Here is a 20444-nt window from a genome sequence, read left to right as displayed (position 1 = left end):
CAGTACAATGAAGTATATGATCCGGGTGTGAGAGACACAGAGACAATTTGTAAATAGATAGGAGGGGGGGGGGTCATCTAAGTGGGACTCGGGATTAGGTGGGATAGTAGGCCATATTTACTAAGCAGTGCTATTTAACCGCCTTCCAGCACCGGAAAACACCATATGACTCATTAAGTTGAATGGGTGCAGGTGTTGTGGAATAGCACCACTTAGTAAATATGGCTTAGTATGTTTTATCTACTCCTATATTATGCTGTGTATATATATATATTTTCTTTACAATTTCAGGAACATTTGTCATTTTTTGTTTAATTGTAATTCTGATCAACTTGCTTCTGCCTTCTTTCCTAGGAAGTGTGTAGAGAGCTCTGGTGTCTCAGTAAAAGTAACCGATGCGTTACCAACAGCATTCCAGCTGCCGAGGGAACCCTGTGTCAGACCGGGAGCATTGAAAAGGGGGCAAGTGCATATGTTTTAAATCTTCAAATGAATAATGGATTCACACAACAGGAACATGCTGATAGGGAGGGCAAGAAATGGGAACAGTGCTAGTTTTAAAGACTGGGAAGATTCATGACTCAGATATATGGTAGCTAGGATTTATAGAATTTCCATTCGCGAGTTCATGACTGGTAATATGTGGAGGGATCACTATAAAATAAATCACGCCTAAAAATTGTATTAAGCAAAGAAGACAGCTAGCCTTTTTTTTTCCCCTCATGAATAAGATTTGTGAAAATGCTACATAGCTGAGAGATAGGAGCTGGTATACAGGCATACATTGCTATTCCCTTAATATTATGTTGGCTGAAAGAGGTGGCAGCTCCCCCACTGCTCTGTACAAAGAGGGGTATGAATCATTGTGGGATTGTGTGGAAGGGGTAAGGGTTATATCATTTCTGTTTACAACCTCTTCTCTATTCCGTCAGCAGCAACATGTTTAAGTTGCTGGAAACCTTATATGAAGTAGCTTGTTCTTCTTCTAATAATAATAATAATAATTAGTATTATTAATATAGTCTATTTCCTGTATTCTACAGAAGCACTGCATTTGTTCAAATTCTGATAGTAGATCAGTGCCTTAAATACAGCCTCTCAGACTAGATTTGTGTTAACAATGGCTACTGTCATGTCTTCTTAGCGCTGACTCCTGCTATATTAGCTGGGCTAGTTTCAACAAAGATTCACTGCACTTTGACTTGCAATCTAATGTTTAAATAAAGAGGATGAAAGCTTTTGGGCAGCTGTCACAGTTTATTAATCCTTGTTGACGGCTTCACTCAGAAACTCTGACCTGGTGCCATTTAGATGGCTTTTTAATGCTGACTTGGGAAATGTTAGTAAACTGTGCTAAATTAATTGATGGGTCATTAAAAAGTGAACCTTGATGACCATTATACAGAAAGCTACATCCATCATTAGATAATATTTTTAGTGATGTACTGAATGTCACAATTTACTGTGAATCAAATAGTTGGACTGAGTTTGGTTTTAAGCTAAATTGTTAATGTAACTTGATAAGGATATTAAAAAAAAACAACACTTTAATGTCACCATTTATTTTTTTACTCAACTCCATTACTTTATATACCTTTCAATGTATACCGAATACTTAGCAATAACAAGAAGATGAGAGTTACAATTGATGGCATCTAAAACATGGAAGTAGATTTAGCAGATGCTGACAACAATTGCAGTTCAGTGTCAATTGTTAGGATTCAAGTGATGGGGTAGATGGAAATTATGTTGGTGAATTATTTTGGCCAAGTGTTCGAAAATCATGACTTTATAACAAACCTAATGGCACTATCAACACACCACTAAAAGTGACACTTTACAGATAGCCTTTCACAAGACTCCAACGTATTGCCTATTAGTTGGAGGCAAGTATGGGAGACATGGATGGCTAATTAGAACGTCCAAGGTTTACATATTTGCATACGTGGGTCTGGATACCGTGAAGGGAAACATAATTAACTCAGAGTGAACTTGAGCAAGTGCTAATAATAAATCACCTCTATTCTGCGCATCCATTGTGGCTGCTGTATAACAGCTTCTATAACTAAGTCTGGAGGCTCAGAAATCCCACTCAAAGACAGTTTTTTGTTTGAGATAAATGCCCAGCTCCACCTGCACATGCGCAGAAGCAGCCAGCGTCGCCTGTGCATGCGCAGAAGCGGCCAGCTCCCCCTGCGTATACACAGAAGTGGCCAGCGCCGTTCACGCATGCGCAGAAACGCCGAGCTGCGCATGCGTAGAAGCGGCCAGCTCCTCCTGCGTATATGCAGAAATGGCCCGCGCCGTTCACAGAAATGCCCAGCTCCACCGGCGCCTGTGCAGAAGCAGCCAGGGTCCCCTGTGCATGCGCAGAAGCGGCCAGCTCCCTCTGCGTATACGCAGAAGTGGCCAGCGCCGTTCACGCATGTGCAGAAACGCCAAGCTGCACATGCGTAGAAGCGGCCAGCGTCGTTCACTCATGTGCCGAGAAGTTTCACTTGCAACGCGCTTGCTCGGCACACACCCCGTCCTTTTTTTTTGTGGTCTCTTTTTGCTTGGAGGTTTTTATTAATGTTTTTGCTTGGCAGCCACAGTCTACTTCATAGAATAGATACATCAATGGCAGTAACAAAAATAAAATGCATTCCGAAGCTTGTTATTAGGGATTTTGAGAGTTTAAACCAACCAGTCAGGTTGCAACTAGAGTACAACATATTTATCTAAATATATTTGCCAGGAAAGATGGATTGAGATTCATGCCTCATTCTTTATATTGGCTTGTGTCACCTGTAAACGCCTCTCTTGATTGGGTCAGAGGATAAATAATAGGGTAGGATTTGAAAACATTTGTCAAACTAAAAAGGTGCCACGCTGTCGTGAATCCTCACTACTTCCCAACCTTCCAAGTATGGTGGTCGCCGGGCACAGCGGGGCCCTGGGTCAGAGGTACCATCACACTGCACAATACGTTTGGTTGACTTACACTTCAGGGCAGGACAGGTTTTAAGGATATTCCTGCTTCAGCACACATGGCTCAATCACTGGATCAGTCAGAATGACTTAGCCACTGATTTCGCCACCTGGGCTAAAGCAGGGATGTCCCCAATACCTGGCCTGTTGGTGACCCTTGAGGACTGGAATTGGCCATCCTTGCTCTGGAGCACGCGTTGTATAGTTGGGTTTCTCAGATGTGAAAAGCTAAGGTTTAGAGAAGGAAAATGTAAGGATTTGCTGTTATGATTAAACATTTTGTAATATTGAAGTATGTCCATGCTCAGGATTATGGAGGTGAGGGGTCAGAGTTATCCTTCATTTATATTGTTGCCTTCCGAAGTGGATTTAGTGGATCTTTAAGACCAGGGGTTAATAAGGTCATGGGGGAGGTTCAGGCAGATTCAGTGGTTTTTTGTTTCCACTTAAATGCCACCGCCAAAGTTGGGAAAGTGCGATCCTAATCTGGACAAAGCCGCCACATTCACTGCTTTCAGTTGCAGGCATTTGGGGACTTCATGGCACTCTTCACATTGTGGACTTCACATGGCTCGGTTGTGCTGACTGACAGGTTAAAGCAGCAAATCTGTGTAATTGATTTTATTTTACTTGTAGAAATTATCAAATCGGAGATTTATCTTTGATGGGCCCTCTCTGTTTTGAAGATATCTTACTTTAAGACATGGATTATCCGTGCCAGCACTACACATGATGCATGGGAATTGCTTTGCTGGAAAGCCAATATGATACTTGAGCACTTGATTAAGGACATTGCCGCTAGTAGTTGGCTCACTGAAGGAGGAAGGGTTGATTGTGCCCATTTAAGTCTCACTGAATGACCCAAAGATATCTCCAGAGCTGAAGCTGTCCACAGTTTATGACTGGTGCAGTTACGCTCTGAAATAATAAATAGTTCTGCATTTTTAACTGCCTCCCACCTCACTAATTAATTTGAATACATTTCTTCTTGAAAGTCATTTGTCAATTAATATCAGTAGTGAATTTACTCCAGGGCTTATCCCAGTCTCTTTGCAAGACCACTTACTCTTAATGGGGATTCATCAAGTTCAACATAAACGAATACATATTGTATTTTACTTTATGTATTTGGATCTTCATCACTGTTAAGAACAGTAATTTTCTCTAATTTATGCTGAACTTGACCCCTATTTTTTCCTGAATACTTTAATTATTCTGGATCTGCAGTAAACTCTTTGAGTTAAAAACACATACTGTACTTTAAAACCAATTTGTATTCTGTTCATTTCACACTGGGGCCTATGCAGAGAGCTGCGAATTTTCGAAATTCGCCATTTTTTGGAGATAATCGCGCAGAAAACAGCAGAAAATGGAGATTTCCGAAAAACGCGCCAATTTTTCTTTTCTATTTGTAAAACTCGCCTCGCGGCTGGCGAGAACCGCAATCTCGCCAGTTTAAAAAATATCCGTATGCAGAGAGGCGCGAACGGCATCTAGCGGCTGTTCGCGCCAATAAAATGGCGCGATTGTCTCCGTTTTGCCTCGCCAAAAAAAACTGCCGCTCGCGGCCATTGCAAAGGGGAAAAAAAAGGCGCGAATTTGTTTTAACACATTTCTGAAGCGCGCATCTCGCCAATTTAAACTCGCCAGACGCATCCATGTTAAACATAGCAGAATTCGCACTTTTCTGCATATGGAGATTAAAACTCTCCAAAAAAGCTCCTTTTTATTAAATTCGCCAATTTTAAAATTCGCTGCTCTCTGCATGAGGCCCACTGTCGCTTATAGATAACAGGCTACATTGAATAACATTTGCACATGAAAATCTCTGCAGCTGTAATCATGTGTGCTTGATGGGAATAGACACTTCTGTCTTTGGCTATGGAAAGCTTTATTTCTTTTTGGCTGAAAATTTGATTGAGAAATACTTAAAAAAAAATCATATTTTTTTCTTCTTTAATTACTAAAAAGTTTTCTATACATAGTTCTATAAAACAATACATTACACACCTTTGCAGCATTAAAGTATCTAAAAATGTAACTTGGAAAATAGGCAAGACATGTTTTACAAGGCTAACATTCTGTATTTTGAGCATAGATTAAAAATAACTCCCTTTAAAAGAACCTTCTTGTATCTTTGGTTTATGTAGGTCATTTAGCGTTTACCTTCACAAAGAGCATTTTGGAACTGTTCAATCCAGTTTTGTATTTACCACTGCCGGTTTAAGTTCTGAATTGGGCGATGAAATGCATTCATGTTCAGATGGCTAAAAATAAAGGGTATGGCTCACTACTACATTCCCTACAGCATGTAACCCAGTTTTTACATGACGTATTTGTAGATGTTCTCATCATGGAAAATATTTAGATGTCTGTACAGAGATTTGCAGCTAATGGAGATGAGTAATCTTGGTAGTTCAGGACGCCTTTCACTATGATAGGGTAGAGATTTCTCTGATTACGCTATAGCTGCACTTCAAAGTGCAATCTCACGTAGCCAACCAGTAAATAAACTTTTGTAAAGAATGTAACTGATTGGTTTCCCTATATAAATCTAACGACGAGAACAGCAAAGTTTGGTGCTTTAATTTTTTTTAAACATATTACAAGTTGAATTTATTAGTGGCCTCTGAGTTGGGGAAAATGTTTGTCAGCCCAGTGTTTTCTTTACTCTTCTTCCTCCCTGTCCTTATCAGAGAACTAATATAGATAAGGGGAGAGGAAGGGCTCTGACTGTGCATTTCAGTGGGCAGTAATGTGTCTTCCAGTGATGGAGGGTGTCTTATTGCAGAGCACCACTTAGTAAATATGGCCAATTAGGCTTTTGTTATAATAAATTATGAAAGGCATTCATTTTGTACCCTCGCTGCAAAAATGATTAAATAATTTCATTTCATATACGATGTAGCAATATAACCCTCCGCTGCTATAGAATCTAGCAATGCATTACAAAGCAACACGTGTCTTTTCCGCTCATATAGCATAGGAGTTAACAGTACTGCAACTGAAGCAGCCCAATTTATTCATCCAAATACTGTACTCAATCTGTTTGATTCAGTATAAATGTAGTTCTGTTCATGACATCTAGAGACGTGTCGGTGTATGCAGCACCTCACATACCGTAGACTGCAAGCTCTTTGGGCTGAACTTCACTGTACCGTAATTCTTCTATATCACTGATGCACCGGGAGATCGTTTGAGTTTCCTAGAATAAATTTAGAAGGTATTACAGTGTCATGAGACTTACAGTATACTCCTTGTATTTCTTTTTGGTACTATTGTAATGTACTGTATTAATAATGTAATTCATCCACATGGTACATTTCGCGGTTGTTTCACTTGTAGGCCTCATCTTTGTGGTGGTTGCCTCTTAAGAGGAAAATAATATCGCCACATTATTTCTGTTCCGAAATATCTGCCCCTTGTAGAAATGTGGCCAGGTCCTTCTCTCTCCTGAATCTATGCACTTTCTTCCTCTGCTATTCTCTACTTTGTTCTTTCTTTTATGAATGGTGGCTTTTCTCTTCCTGGCACCACTTAGCTGCCTCATCTGGGAATCTGGCTATGATCCCACTGACTGGATTTCACTGTCCACTTGTCTTCTATCCATTGCTTCACTGTGCATTCTGTGGCTGACGTAATTTCATTAGAACATAATCAATTGAGTGGAAGTTGTGCTGCCTACTGTATGTGACCTGCAAAGGCTTTTCTGATTTTGGGCATCAATCTCATCAGTGCCAGAGGCATCCCTTTCACCGAAGGGGGTTATCCTGTGGGTTTGATTGTTGGGAAGACATGAAAGTGCTCTCTTATTTCATCATTCATTGTGTAACCCAAGAGAACTTTAAGAACACCCAGGCGGCTATTTTGTTCAGTTATTCAGCAGTGAGCGGAATTATAAGGAGTCTTTCACGCACCCACCAGTCAAACAAGGTGAATCCAACATTCTGCAATTGACTATTTCACTGAATTCCTACCTTTCATTTCTATATGGATTTCATTGGGTAAAGCTGTACTATGTGTCTGTGGGACTTTTTTTTTTGTCCTCAAAACTGTAATATCCCCCAGTTATTACCCTTTTTAGTATTTTTTTATTATATAAATAATATATTTTAGTAATGAAGACCACCCTGAATTTCAGGGGTTTCTTTATTAAATTCAAGGTTTAAATATATTTTACTTCAAAGCAAATTGCTTATTCTTTAAAATAAAATATCGTTGCAGCTGTATCCCTTTTGGTTTATGGCCACCTTAGAATGCCTTATGTTATTGAGAATAGCCAGACAAGTTTAGGTTTCATTTTCATTGATCAAAACGCATAGAACCCGGAGTCATCTCGTTTAACAAAATCTGCAATGAAATATAGTCTTAAAGCAGCACTCCTGGGGACCCTTTGTGTGGTTGTTTTCTTTTAAATAGGTTTGAAGCGGGGGACCTCCGGAGCGAAATCGACGTGTTTCCAGAGATACTTACCTCGGAGGGGTTGGTTTGGGCTAACATATTGGCGCTTTAAATGTCCCGCGTCCTGTGGACCAATAGGAAGACGTGATGTCATCCCTTAGGGCTTCCTATAGGCATACGTGACGTGGGACATTTAAACTGAGCATAGATACCAGCGCACCCCCTTCCGAGGTGTGCATCTCGGGAACCAGGAGGTTCCCAGAGCTGAAAACAGCACGGTTCAGTTCCAGAGACCCGCTGCTTCAAACCCTTTTTTTAATTTAACATGTAGTGCCCCCAGAAGTGCTGTTTTAAGACATTGTTAGAACTTAAACCATCAAATAGACCATTCCGTCAAGACCAAACATTGTAATTACTTGATTGTTTTTGTAACAGGTGTGTGACATGTGTAAATGTCAGTGTTGGGCATCAGGTATTGTGTGCGAAGCCGGCTACTAAATGGACTTTTCCATTGGAGGAGATTTTAAATATTTCCTCTGCGGACTTGAAAAGACAAGATCTTTCCAAAGCAGGTTAGCACTTTCACTTGAAAATGTGTACAATATATAAATGCCATGTCTGAAGTTAAACAGATAGAGGTGACCAGCGCTTCAAAAACAGAATCCTTTTCATAAGGTATAAATCTCCGCTTGGACCATTCACTACATAGGATATAAATACAGCATCCCTGGCAGGGGATAGGGGACTAGTACCTAGTGCTTGCTAGCACACGTGTAGTATAAATAATGTCCCTTCTAAAGCTGATCAGTATATAAATCCACAAGGGTAACTCACTGTTAGGTTCCCAGGTCCTCTGTACGGTCCACTTGCGGTTCCAGACGGCATGCAAATCCACCAAGAGCAAACAGGAGAAAAAATGGAGAAGGGCAGTGCACTGCCAAAAAGACAGGAGGAGGCTCACAGTAAAATTAATCCTTTATTCTTGATCTGGATACAACATAACCCCTATAGAGCTCAAAAATAACACACCTACGCTTTTCGGGCCGTGTGCCCTTTATCAATACACCTTGATAAAGGGCACACGGCCCGAAACGCGTAGGTGTGTTATTTTTGAGCTCTTTAGGGGTTATGTTGTATCCAGATCAAGAATAAAGGATTACTTTTATTGTGAGCCTCCTCCTGTCTTTTTGTGGCAGTGCACTGCCCTTCTCCATTTTTTCTCATGTCTGAAGTTAGACTGGTTTGGGATATATTATGTGCCCCACATAACAATAAACTAGAAATTTGTCCCACATTGAAAACTCCTTCCCACTGACATCTTACCAGACTTTTCTATTCTGACACAATTGAAGCACAATTCACTGCTAACTAACCCTTCTTTATTTCCAGGATGGGAATTGGGGCGTCCTCCAAAGTTGATCCATGCTATTTTCAGCTCGGCGGGATTCTTATCTGGGAAGTTACTTTTATTAGTTCCTCGTTGTTAAAGGAGATTTAAATGGTCTTCCAGCAGGAAACATTAATGGTCTGCAGCTTCCTATTGGCCCAAGATTAGACAGCCATTTTGTTTCTGCCTGGAGGGAGATTTGAACCTGTTAACTTCACCGCTAAGTATCTCAGGAACCGGGAGGTCCCTGGAGCTGGAAATGTGGTTCAGCTCAAAAGGATCCCCTGGTTCCCACCCTGTGAAAATAAATTGGGGGTAAGGTTGGGGGGGGGGGGGGGGAAGAGTAGGGGGGATTGCTGCTATAGGGGCAATCCAAGGCGGTATAATTTTTTTGTCAATTTTAAAACATATATATATAAGGTTGAAGCAATGTGTCCCCAGAGTTAAACCCCATTAATTTCAGCGGAGGGGACCCCCTGCTTCCGGAGATACTTACCTGTAAATTAAGTGCCGGTAGCTGCTCTCCTCAACTAACAGGGGTCAAAATAGGTCCTATGTCCAGAGATCTCAGGCCCTGCGGGCCAATAGGGAGCTGTGACATTGGCTTCCTATTGACCCATGTGATGCGTGAGCTTCAAATTTGAAAGCCCTGCTTGCTGAGCCAGAGCAGCTACCGGCACCTGCTTTGGAGGTTCAGCTTCGGAGACCCCCTGCTTCAATTTTATATTTAAAAAATAATAAAAACTTTAAAAAAATTGCTGCGTTAAGTTATATGGAGCAATGCAGAGGTTAGAAGACTCCTCCAGAACTGAAAGGGTGTAAATGTATGTGGAACACTGAGTAGATTGGAATATAATTTGGACTGTGTAAGGGTTCCAAAAATGTCCACCAGAGCTTTATCAAACATGTGTATAGACCCCTGGACAACAATACAAGTTGTACTTGAAAAGCCTTGAGCTTTGCAATGAGTTTCTCTTCCTGCTAACTGCAAAGTGATCAAAGTGCCTCTTTTAATGTAAATGGAGTGGCCAAAAAGTTTTTAATTTAACACATAGGTAGCTCCGGAGTGGTCAATGCCAAACCGCAGAAGTGGTGGAATGAAATGTGAGAAAAACCCTAATTTCTATTGCAAAAAAAGGGACATACCACGCGGTTTGACAGCCAAAATGCATGGATTGCACGTGCTTTAGAAGCGGATGACCTGACGTGGTGCTAACGCCATCCCCAGTCTGACTTAAGGGATTTGCTCTTTCAGCCAAACCCATGTTTCAGACTCGGGATGTAACTCGCAATACCGCACTCACCCACCCATTAGGGGGTTTAAAAGAAATGTAAGTTTTTAGAAGCGGTTTGCAGAACGGAGCTACGAGAATAGCAGTTTTAGTCATTTAAAAAAAAATGCGAATTTGAGACTTTTTTGACAAAGCGATGGGATTGGCAGAGCCGGAGTGAAACCGCTTCTTAAAAAGCCTCTTAGACACGGATTGGACATGCGAGAAGGGCTTCCAGAATAGCAAAACATTCCAGTCCGCTTCTAAAGTGCACTTTAGAAACAGCTCGTCACACTTCGGAGCTACTAGAATAGTCCCCTATAATTCTTAGACGGCTGAAAATGTGAATGCATTTCTACAGTATCTGAGTTTGCTTGTGCAGTTTTCAAAAGGGCATTTGTAAAGTATTTTCAGATGTGCTGAATGGACACATAATACTGGCCTACTTTGTTTATCTTGCTCAAAAGGATGGGTTTTGTAAACAAAACAGTGATGGATTGCAGCAGCTCTGATTAAAGTGAGTCAACAGTAAGGGTAGCAGTTTGCAAAAATAAGCGAAGGATAAGTGAAAAAGCAGATCAGTATGGGGTTGTAAAAACAAACAATATACAGTGGTTGATGTGTGACAATACTATGGGGTACAGATTACCTCTACTATTTGCAGTGCAATTCAAAGGGGTTTGGGACAGGGTTCTCAACTGTAGGCCTCAAATCCCCCAACAGATCCGGTTTTCAGGCTATCCCTGCTTCAGCACAGGTGGCTCAATCAGTGGCTCAGTCAGAACTGAGCCACTGATTGAGCCACCTGTGCTGAAGCAGGGATATCCTGAAAACCTGACCTGTTGGGGGGTCTTGAGGACTGGATGTTGAGAACTTCTGTGTTAAGAAAAGGAAGCATGAAAATAGATGGAAGGCTATTATCATTAACTCCTGGGCTGCCAGAACGGCCTGATTGCCAATGCATTGCAAGTCTCTCTGGCAGAATAGGGTTAAGAAAAGGAAGCACACAAATAGATGATGATGTTTAGCATAACTCCAAACTTGCTATACAAGTCATAGTAAGCCACAAACAAGGTTTTCTTAAGAAGAGTCATACGCTACCTCTTCCAATACTTAGGTCAAAGTAACAAATTGCATGTTCTCTAAGCAGTGCTTTAAAATGGCTTAGTAAAGATTGTCAGTGTGTTTTCTTAATGTGGAATGTTAATGCTTGTAGTTGGTCATTGCTTGGACCTTTGTTTTGCTGTTCTGATTGTCCTCTCAGCTCTAAAGCTAACCCTGTGTTCTCTGTGGAATTTTTCAGTGGTGCTATCAGGGAGAATGTGTACCTTTTGGCACCTGGCCCCAGAGCATAGATGGGGACTGGGGACCTTGGTCAATATGGGGCGAGTGCAGCAGGACCTGCGGTGGGGGCGTCTCTTCATCCGTTAGACACTGTGACAGTCCAGCGTAAGTAGCTAAAGTAAGCCAGAGCAAACGAAAAGAACCATTTGGAAACTATTCAGAACTGTGGTTTTATGTTTTCTGCAAATATGTTATATTTTTACATCACTACTTGTCTTTAACCTGAACAATATCAATATCTAATTCTTTGTAAGTATCTTAGACATGCTGTGCTGTAGAATGCATCGAAATATGTAAGTGGCACGTACTTGTACGATGGGAGAGTTTTAGATATATAATTGTATAATACAGTATTGAAAAGTAGGAATTTGACATGAGTTGTAATCTAATTAAATAAAAGCAGCATTGTGGGTCTGATTATATTTTAGTATCTTCTCCCGCAGTTGTCTAACGGCAATATCTCCCCCCCACCCCCCCGGAAATCATTTACAATTATTTATTTAAAATATATTTTTTAAAGGCCCCTTTCTCTCACTCTTTCCCCGCCTCCATCACTCTCTCACTCCCCCCTCCTGTCTAACTCTCTCACTCTCCCCCACCTCTTCTCTCACTCAATCCCACTAGCTCTCATTTCATTCCCCCCCTCCTATCCCACTCTCCCCCCATTCCTCTCTAACTCTCCATCCCTCCTCTCTCACTCAATCCCTCTCACTTAATTCCCCCCTCCCATCTCACTCAATCCCACTCCCTCCCAAACAATCCCCCAACCTCTTCACATGCACTCCCTCCTCCTTACACTCCATTGCCCCTCTAAGAATTTTACCTTGTGGGACGGGGGGAGGCCTTTAGTCCCACGTCGATGGGAAGCTGGGGCCGTGCGGGCGAATGGAGATGTTGGGTCCGACTTCTAGTGCCAACTGGGACACAGGTACACCAGCAATGGGGTGGGGGGTGGTTGGGGTGAGGGACCCACAGCAAACAGAGGCCCCGGCAGCTGGACGTGGAAGTTGGGCCTGGCCAGACTTCCAGTGCTGGCCGGCTGGGCCCCACCACTCTCACCCTCCCCCAACCCCCACATTGCAGGGTTTAATTACGCAACTGTCTCCCCAATAGGAATGAACATTCCAAAGTGTCATTGTAACAGGCTGTGTCATTGTTTTGGGAACATGGAAGATAACTACTGTATATAACAATTTGAAGACTGACGCCTTAAATTTTGAGTGCACTTTTTGTTTCAATTTCTAGATTGTAGGTGAACAGTCAAAATATAATATACACTGACCGCAACAGCATCTAGACTGATTATCTGCAGCTCAACAGCATATAACTGGTAGTTCCTTTGTGACAGTCAGTAAGGTTCTGATCTTACATTGGCCAAAGTTGCTGTTTGGGCTCTTTCCCGGTGAAACTCCCCTTTGAAGTAATTGGGGAATTTCACACAATAATGGCCGCTTTGGTGGATATAGAATGTGCCTCTTAGTCCCACTTACAACCAAAGCAACTATTTTTTTGGCAGTCACATGTTATATAGCTGACATGTTCTGTGATTAATACTTTACAAAAGTAAGGCACATTTTGCACATCAGTGCTATGATAAAAACAACTATCTCAGAGGAGTGTAGGGAAGAACAAAAGGCAGAACATTAGGGAACTAAAAAACAAACTATCAAATCTCTGCATACTGTATGTGGTTTACAAACATTGGCAAGACAGCTTTAAAAAGTCATACTTAATAAGTATTACCTTAAAAGGTCAGATGAGATGTAATCAATTGTCTTTTTTTCAACCCATTTGGATCTGTACTTACAGATTTCATTAACAAGGGTCTCATTAGGGTGACAATCTGATTCTTTTTTTTAAATTTTTTATTGTAGAGTCAAGTAAAGTTCTAGTTCAACGTCATATTTTATTATTGCATGAACTAAAAGCGTTACCATGATACTTTAGAAGCAAGCCCATGTTTATTGGTTTTGATAATTGATAACATATTGTTTCGGGATAATACCTCCTCTGCAAGGAGCTTTGTATTCTTTGTATCTAGAATATGGCTTCTCTACTGTGAGCAGAACAAAAACTCTCTCCGTGATGCAGCATGTGTCACAGTGACCACGCTGCCTTTTATAATAATGCTAGGGCGTGCTACTCCATAAGGCCCCTTGGGACCCATTCAAGTGAAGGTCCCATTTACTAAGCGTTGATAGTCCATAAGACACCTTCCGTGCCGGAGGACACCTTACTGGCCTTGTTTGCTAAGCAGTGCTAGAAGGTGTCTTGTAAGTAGCACTACTCAGTAAATATAGCCCTCAATCTTGTCGTTAGATATTGTATTTATCACTATACCGGCCGCATAGGCACTAGGAGTCTGGAGCAAATACATGTTTTCGTCTTTGTTCTGTGCATAGAAGACGTTTGAAACGTTGTTTTACACAGTGTTGTATTTACTGCAGCATGTTTGTTGTGTTGTGAGAAACGTACTATTATGTTCTGCTTTATATTCCCGTTATAGAGCCTTTAAAGCTTGGCTAATGGGCCCACATATAATGTTGCGTACAACAGGTTGAGCAAGTATTTATGAGATAATGGTATTATAGAAAGTTCACTGGGAGACGGGGACACAACTGAAGCACCAGTAATTAAATGTGTGTTTTCTATCTGTGACCATTTAGCCTATGAAAACTCTGCTCACATTTTCTCCTAAACCCCCCCCCCTGGGGCAGAGGATGTCTGAAAGGGTTAATAACCGAACGTTAAAGGCAGTAGTCACCTGAAACACTGTACACATATTTCTTTACCGCAATAATTTGCTACCGCAATTACCCGGACGGAGTTCATAGCTTTAAATAGATGCTATTTTGCTAACATGGGGGAGACTTGGTTATCAGTATAGTCGTGGGATGTGCTTATTTGTTGTAAAAGTGAATGACGTACTAGAGTAAAACGTAGTACCTTTTTTCAGACCTACAGGTGGAGGAAAATATTGCCTCGGAGAGAGAAAACGGTACCGCTCATGCAACACTGATGTAAGTAAAATGTAACAAAGCTGGGGTTACTTTATATCTTTAATCCCAGCCCGTAGCCCATTGAATTCTAGAAGGGCCAGCAAAGCATGTCTCTGTTCAGCAGATAACAAATATATACGTGTTGCTCCTATTGACTTTCAGGAAAATAAAAAAAAATTGTGAGTTGTAAAATTTTTCTTATGGCCTACATGAAATAATTTCCAACTGAACAGTATAATTACCTGCTACAGCAACTTTACAGCCATTAATAAATGCTCACCCCTACTGCATGAGGAAGTGGGTGCATGTTGTACACCTACAGTGGTAGGCAATGCCAGTTCTGATGCAGTACATTTCATTAACTTCCCACCCCCCAAGTCTGAGAGCATAGGAAAAATATAACATTCTCCAGATCCTTGTGTTTTCCCAATTTCCCAATCCCCAGAGCCGTTTCAAACCCCATATGTATCACTCATTTGGACGGAGCATTAATTGCTATGAGGCAACATTAGTCCGTTTTAGCTTTAGTGGTATCAGAGATTGTGCCTTTCAATTAAAACAGCAATGTTATATACCAATACTGTTGCTCTAATCTGGCTCATGTAGGTCCACATGTCTCACTGTGACAGCCATGTATTGGACTGATGCTAATATTTTATTTATTTATTGCTCTAAGCAAAAGATCATTCATATTTTTATTGTAATACTTTTTTTTATAGAGTTTCGATTTAAGCTAATTTTTAAAATCTACATGCTTAATTTATAGTAATGTTCTTGCAGATATGTTGAAGCTTGGTAAAAGAAAAATAGGGCTTTAAAGTATAAAACATTCTTGTCACGATTAGCACATTTTGTGGTGAGCTTCACCAGTGCTGCTGAGCATCGTATATTTAAATAGCAATGAAGAGAGCAGTTCACCATGCAGGGCCGCCGACAGATTTCCCAGAGCCCAGGACTAGAGTTTCAACAGGTCATCCACCTCCCCCCCACGTTTCAGTGGTCGTGCGAGCCTCCCCCATTTCACACCTCGCGAGCCCCCGTCTCTATTTCCCCCCCTCTTCCCATTTCTCTCCTCCCATCTTACTCTTACCCCATCTCATCCTCACTCACTCTCATACGCCCCCTCTCTCCTTACCCCCCCCCCCATCTCTCGCTCAATCCCCCTTCCTGTCGGCAGCCCTATAACCATGTAACACCTTCCTTACACATCAGTGCCAAAGTTGCAGAGATCAGAATTAAATGAAAGATCAGTTCTCCAAAAATCTGAGAAGAACGCCAAAAATGTTTTTACATCAATATTATCTCACATTTAAAACTGCTTATAATACCAATAACGTTTTCTACTGCAACAATATGGCATCAGAACCTACCATGTACTATAATGCAGTAGAGGTGACTGTACTTATTTTCCCTATTTCTTGTGCAGCCACTATAACAGTAGCTTGTCTATTAAGATGTCGATGTTTACACACTAAAGCAGGGGTCCCCAACCTTTTTTTGCCAAGGGCAGGAGTGTGTGGCAGGCACCAACCAATGAACGCACGCGCATACACAAAATACACTTGCCTTTCGCATGCCCCGATTTTTCTCCCGCGCACCCCCACATCTGTCTCTCCCCCTCACCTTCATCTCTCTCCACCTTACCCCAAACTTTTTCTCTCTTACTCACCTCCCAACTCCCCGCCCCTCCCCCCCACTTTGCAGTGGACTACTTTACTCAAAGATTGTAGGTCATTTTTAGCGATTAAACTTTCCAATGGTCCCTGATGACTGAATTTGAGAAGGCAGTCACGATTAACATGTCAGATCAGTTGTAAACGTTTGTATTTTTGTTTATCATTATTACTACTTTTTATTAATAAATATTCTTTTTATACAGTATATTCTAAATAGTGCTGGCAATATACTTGTCGCTGTGGGAAATACTTGTTTATTATAGCCTCGTCTTTTGTGCGTATCATCCATTTCAATGTTCAACTTTTGAGTTGAGTAGCTATGTTGACTGCACTGACCTAAACTTCATGTTGCCGCCAAAGATTCTTCTACTGTATGTTCATTGTGTCCCTGAGGTCTGGCTTGTCACTCTCCGGAACCTTGGTGTGTCTCGGCTTCACTGTTTATGGGAACGCTATGGCCTCTTGTTTGCCATTACGCCTCACCCAACCCAGAAAACACAGCACATGTTTTTAACAAACACAGCTCTTCAGAGTTTTTGTGATTCTTGGTGATTGGTGAAGCACCCTTAGAGAGGATCACATTCCTATCCAGATGGTACTGTAGATGTCTGGGCAGTGCTACAATTGTGACTTAGGGCCTCATGCAGTAAGCGCCGAAAAAGTGCTCTTGGCAGGGGTTCAATATCGGCATGATTTTGTCGATTTGCCCTTGCAGTATTCAGGAAGGGCCGAATCCCTGGCGAATCACTGCGAAAGCAAAACGCAGAGTAGCCGGTGGCGAGACAGTCTCCCGATAACCTGGCGATACGCCGTCCCCTGCCTAGATGTCAGCAGAGAGAGATCTGCCACTCGATCTGCGCAAACATCGTCAAGAATAAAAATATATCAAAACAATTTTTTCTCATAGTGTAGATGTGCAAGGGGTCTCCGGAGCTGAACCGCGTTGGTTTCAGGTCCAGGTACCCCCTGCTTCCCGAGATACAGGCCCCTTTATGAGGTGCCGGTATCCCTCTGCATTTAAATGTCCCGATCACGTGACCACGGAATGTAAACAAAGCAGAGGGATACCGGCACCCCATAAAGTGGCCTGTATCTCGGGAAGCAGGGGGTCCCCGGACCTAAAACCAAAGCGGTTCAGCTCCGGAGACTCTCTGCACATCTACACTATGAGTAAAACACACATATAAATAAACAATCATTCCTTACCTTTGCGGCTATCTGCTATGGTAATGAAGCAGCATTAATGTATTTTTAATAATAGTGTACGGGAGCAGGGGGTCCCCTGAGCTGAACCACATTGATTTGTGGATCAGGGACCCCCTGCTTCCCGAGTTACAGGCCCCGGTATGGGTCATCGGATGCCAGTGTCGCCACCATCTTTAAAGAGCTCACGTCGCGTCTTGGACGCTCTAAAGATGGCGGCGACATTGGCCTCCGATGCCCCATACCGGGGCCTGTAACTCGGGAAGCAGGGTGTCCCTGAGCCACAAATCAATGCGGTTCAGCTCAGGGGACCCCCTGCTCCCGCACAATATTATTAAAATACATTAATGCTGCTTCATTACCTTAGCGGATAGCCGCTAAGCAATGAAGGGGTTAAGGCATAATAGCATGTTTATTGGGGACAATTGCCCCCAATAAACATTGCAATAAACAACATACACCCCCTGTGCCCCCAACAACCTCTATACCCCCATTACATATATTACATTTTTGGGATGCACAGCAATGATACTAGAGGCCGGCGATGGCCCTCGGGTGTTCCCCGCAGGCCTGCAGTACCAATTCTGTGCCCCCCCCAAAAAAATCGAACACAAATACTTTACAATAAATACACCCCCCCCCCTAACACATACAGTACAGTACAGTAATGTGCAAAATTACTATTATCCACATATGGATAATACTGAATGTGCCCATTTTAAATACATAAAGAACAATAAATACATTAAATACATATTGCACTCACCCATGTCAGGCTGCCACGATGAAGGCGATCCTCATCTTCATAACCGTCCATGCCCCCTCCGATGCTGCAAAACATAAACAAGAATAAAAACAGTCAATGTAATGTCCCCTAACCCCTTAATCACCATAGCGGGTATTAACCGCTACAGTCATTAAGGGGTTAACTCACCCACCACTCGGGAGGCCTACATACCCTCCCCCACTACCCCCCCCCACCCCGTGAGGCCTAACCACCGTCACCCAATACCCAGCCGGGAGGCCTACCCACATACCGTTGGGACCAATACCCCCTTCCCCCACCCCCAGTACCCACAATAAAAACAATACACAGCCCCACAATAAACATCATTATATTTATTACATACATAACCCACCCCCTTTGCCCCCCCATAAATACATGATTTATTTTTTTACATACAGGGTAAGTCCCCGGTGGGCCTGACGGGTCACCTCACAGACCTACAGTAGCCCAGCACCTGGTTTCAAACAGGGTCTGGAGGGCTGCGGGTTGTCCCCGCCAGGCGCCATGGTACACCAGGTGGTCTCCGCGGGTCACCGTGGGCCACAATGGGGTCCCCACGGGTAGGCCCGCGGGTGTCTGGTGGGCTCCGAGTCAGACCCACAGGTGTCTGAGGGGCCCCGGTGCTACACACGGGGGCCTGGGGGCCCTCGGGTGGTCCCTACGGGTCCGCGGTGCCCCCACAGATGTGGGGCCACCGGTTCTTCCCCGCAGGAGTCCCCCGTGGACCCGCCAGCCGTTTACCTGTGAGAAGTCCAAGGAGACCTCAGGTGGTCTCCATAGGTCTCCCGCAGACCTGAGGAAACAACCCTGTATGTAAAAATAAATAAACATGTCCTATACATTAAATACATCAATCCCCCCCCCCCCCAACACATACAGTACAATAATGGGCAAAATAACTATTATCCAGATAGTGATAATAGATTATTTGCCCATTATTAAACACATTAAGTAGCATAATAAAATAAATCAAGTTCTACTGACCTGATCAATATGAAGCCCCCTCGACAGCAAAATCCGTGTCCTCCGTTGCCAATAAAATACATAGCCAATACATTGCTATTACATTCTGATATCAATTAACCCCTTAATCACCTTATCGGATAATAACCGCAAAGGTAATTAAGGGGTTAACCCACCCTTCACCCATTCATTTGTACAGTTTCTTCATCATGCAACTATATATATATATATATATATATATATATATATATATATATAAAACATAATACTGAGTTAAGTTATGGTGAGTAAAAAAAGTGACAAAAACCCTCCACAGGAAAGCAAATATGCAAATATAGCTGTATGCTCATCTGCATGTCTTAGGCAGGTCTGCTATATATATATATTTATATATATATATATATATATATATGTAAATACATATATGTAAATACAACTGTATGCTCATCTGCATGTCTTAGGCAGGTCTGCAACCCCGCCTTTCACCATTATCACCCAGCACACAGCACTTCCACTGCAGCAAGGGATTCTGGGGAATGACATGCAAATGAGCACACAGTGCCACTTTTTGCTTCAAAAACCATTTTTAACATGGTTCCCTATAGGCTTAAGCTTGCTGCATGGTCACAGCTTTGACATTCTAGAGTGCCGATCACCAGAGAAAAGTTGATCGGGCTACTAGAATTCAGCCGATTTCAAAAGGTGCCGAAAAGTGGCTTATCGGCACCCGCATGCCGAAAAGTTTTTTCGGGGAAAAGAATTGCCGATTTTGGCCACTTTTCGGCGCTTACTGAATCGGAAAGGCTATTTTGGCGAGAAAATGGCAAAAAAAAGCCTTTTCGGCGCTTACTGCATAGAGCCCTTAGTTCTTATTTATCTGGTGCAGGATTCCCTGGTGTTTCAAAGACCTAGAATCACTTCTTTCCAGTGGGGTACTGCTCAGGACTCTATACACTGGTCAGTGGGCTACTTTCCAGGACTCTATACACTGGTCAGTGGGCTACTTCCCAGGACTCTATACACTGGTCAGTGGGCTACTTCCCAGGACTCTACACTGGTCAGTGGGCTACTTCCCTGGGCCCTATACACTGGGCAGTGGGCTGCTTCCCAGGACTCTATACACTGGGCAGTGGGCTGCTTCCCAGGACTCTATGCGCTGGTCAGTGGGCTACTTCCCAGGACTCTATACACTGGTCAGTGGACTACTTCCCAGGACTCTATACACTGGTCAGGGGGCTGCTTCCCTGGACTCTATACACTGGTCAGTGGGCTACTTCCCAGGATTCTATACACTGGTCAGTGGGCTGCTTCCCAGGGTTTTATACACTGGTCAGTGGGCTGCTTCCCAGGACTCTCTACACTGGTCAGTGGGCTGCTTCCCAGGACTCTATACACTGGTCAGTGGGCTGCTTCCCAGGACTCTATACACTGGTCAGTGGGCTA

The 20444-nt window shown here is 42.7% G+C and overlaps 1 protein-coding gene across 4 annotated transcripts in view; it reads left to right on the top strand.

Annotated features, from left to right (window-relative positions):
* Positions 1 to 20444, top strand: part of ADAMTS6 (ADAM metallopeptidase with thrombospondin type 1 motif 6) — a 283143-nt gene that overhangs the window by 172797 nt on the left and 89902 nt on the right. For all 4 annotated transcript variants that reach the window (XM_075590050.1, XM_075590029.1, XM_075590040.1 and 1 more), the window contains 3 exons: positions 355 to 462; positions 11333 to 11478; positions 14330 to 14393. In XM_075590050.1, the coding sequence (XP_075446165.1) occupies positions 355 to 462; positions 11333 to 11478; positions 14330 to 14393 (318 nt within the window). The remainder of the gene's footprint in view (positions 1 to 354; positions 463 to 11332; positions 11479 to 14329; positions 14394 to 20444) is intronic.

This window comes from Ascaphus truei, chromosome 1, assembly GCF_040206685.1.
Source record: "Ascaphus truei isolate aAscTru1 chromosome 1, aAscTru1.hap1, whole genome shotgun sequence".
Lineage (NCBI taxonomy): Eukaryota > Metazoa > Chordata > Amphibia > Anura > Ascaphidae > Ascaphus > Ascaphus truei.
The sequence above is the reverse complement of the archived record's forward strand: the minus strand, read 5'-3'. Positions and strand labels throughout refer to the sequence as shown.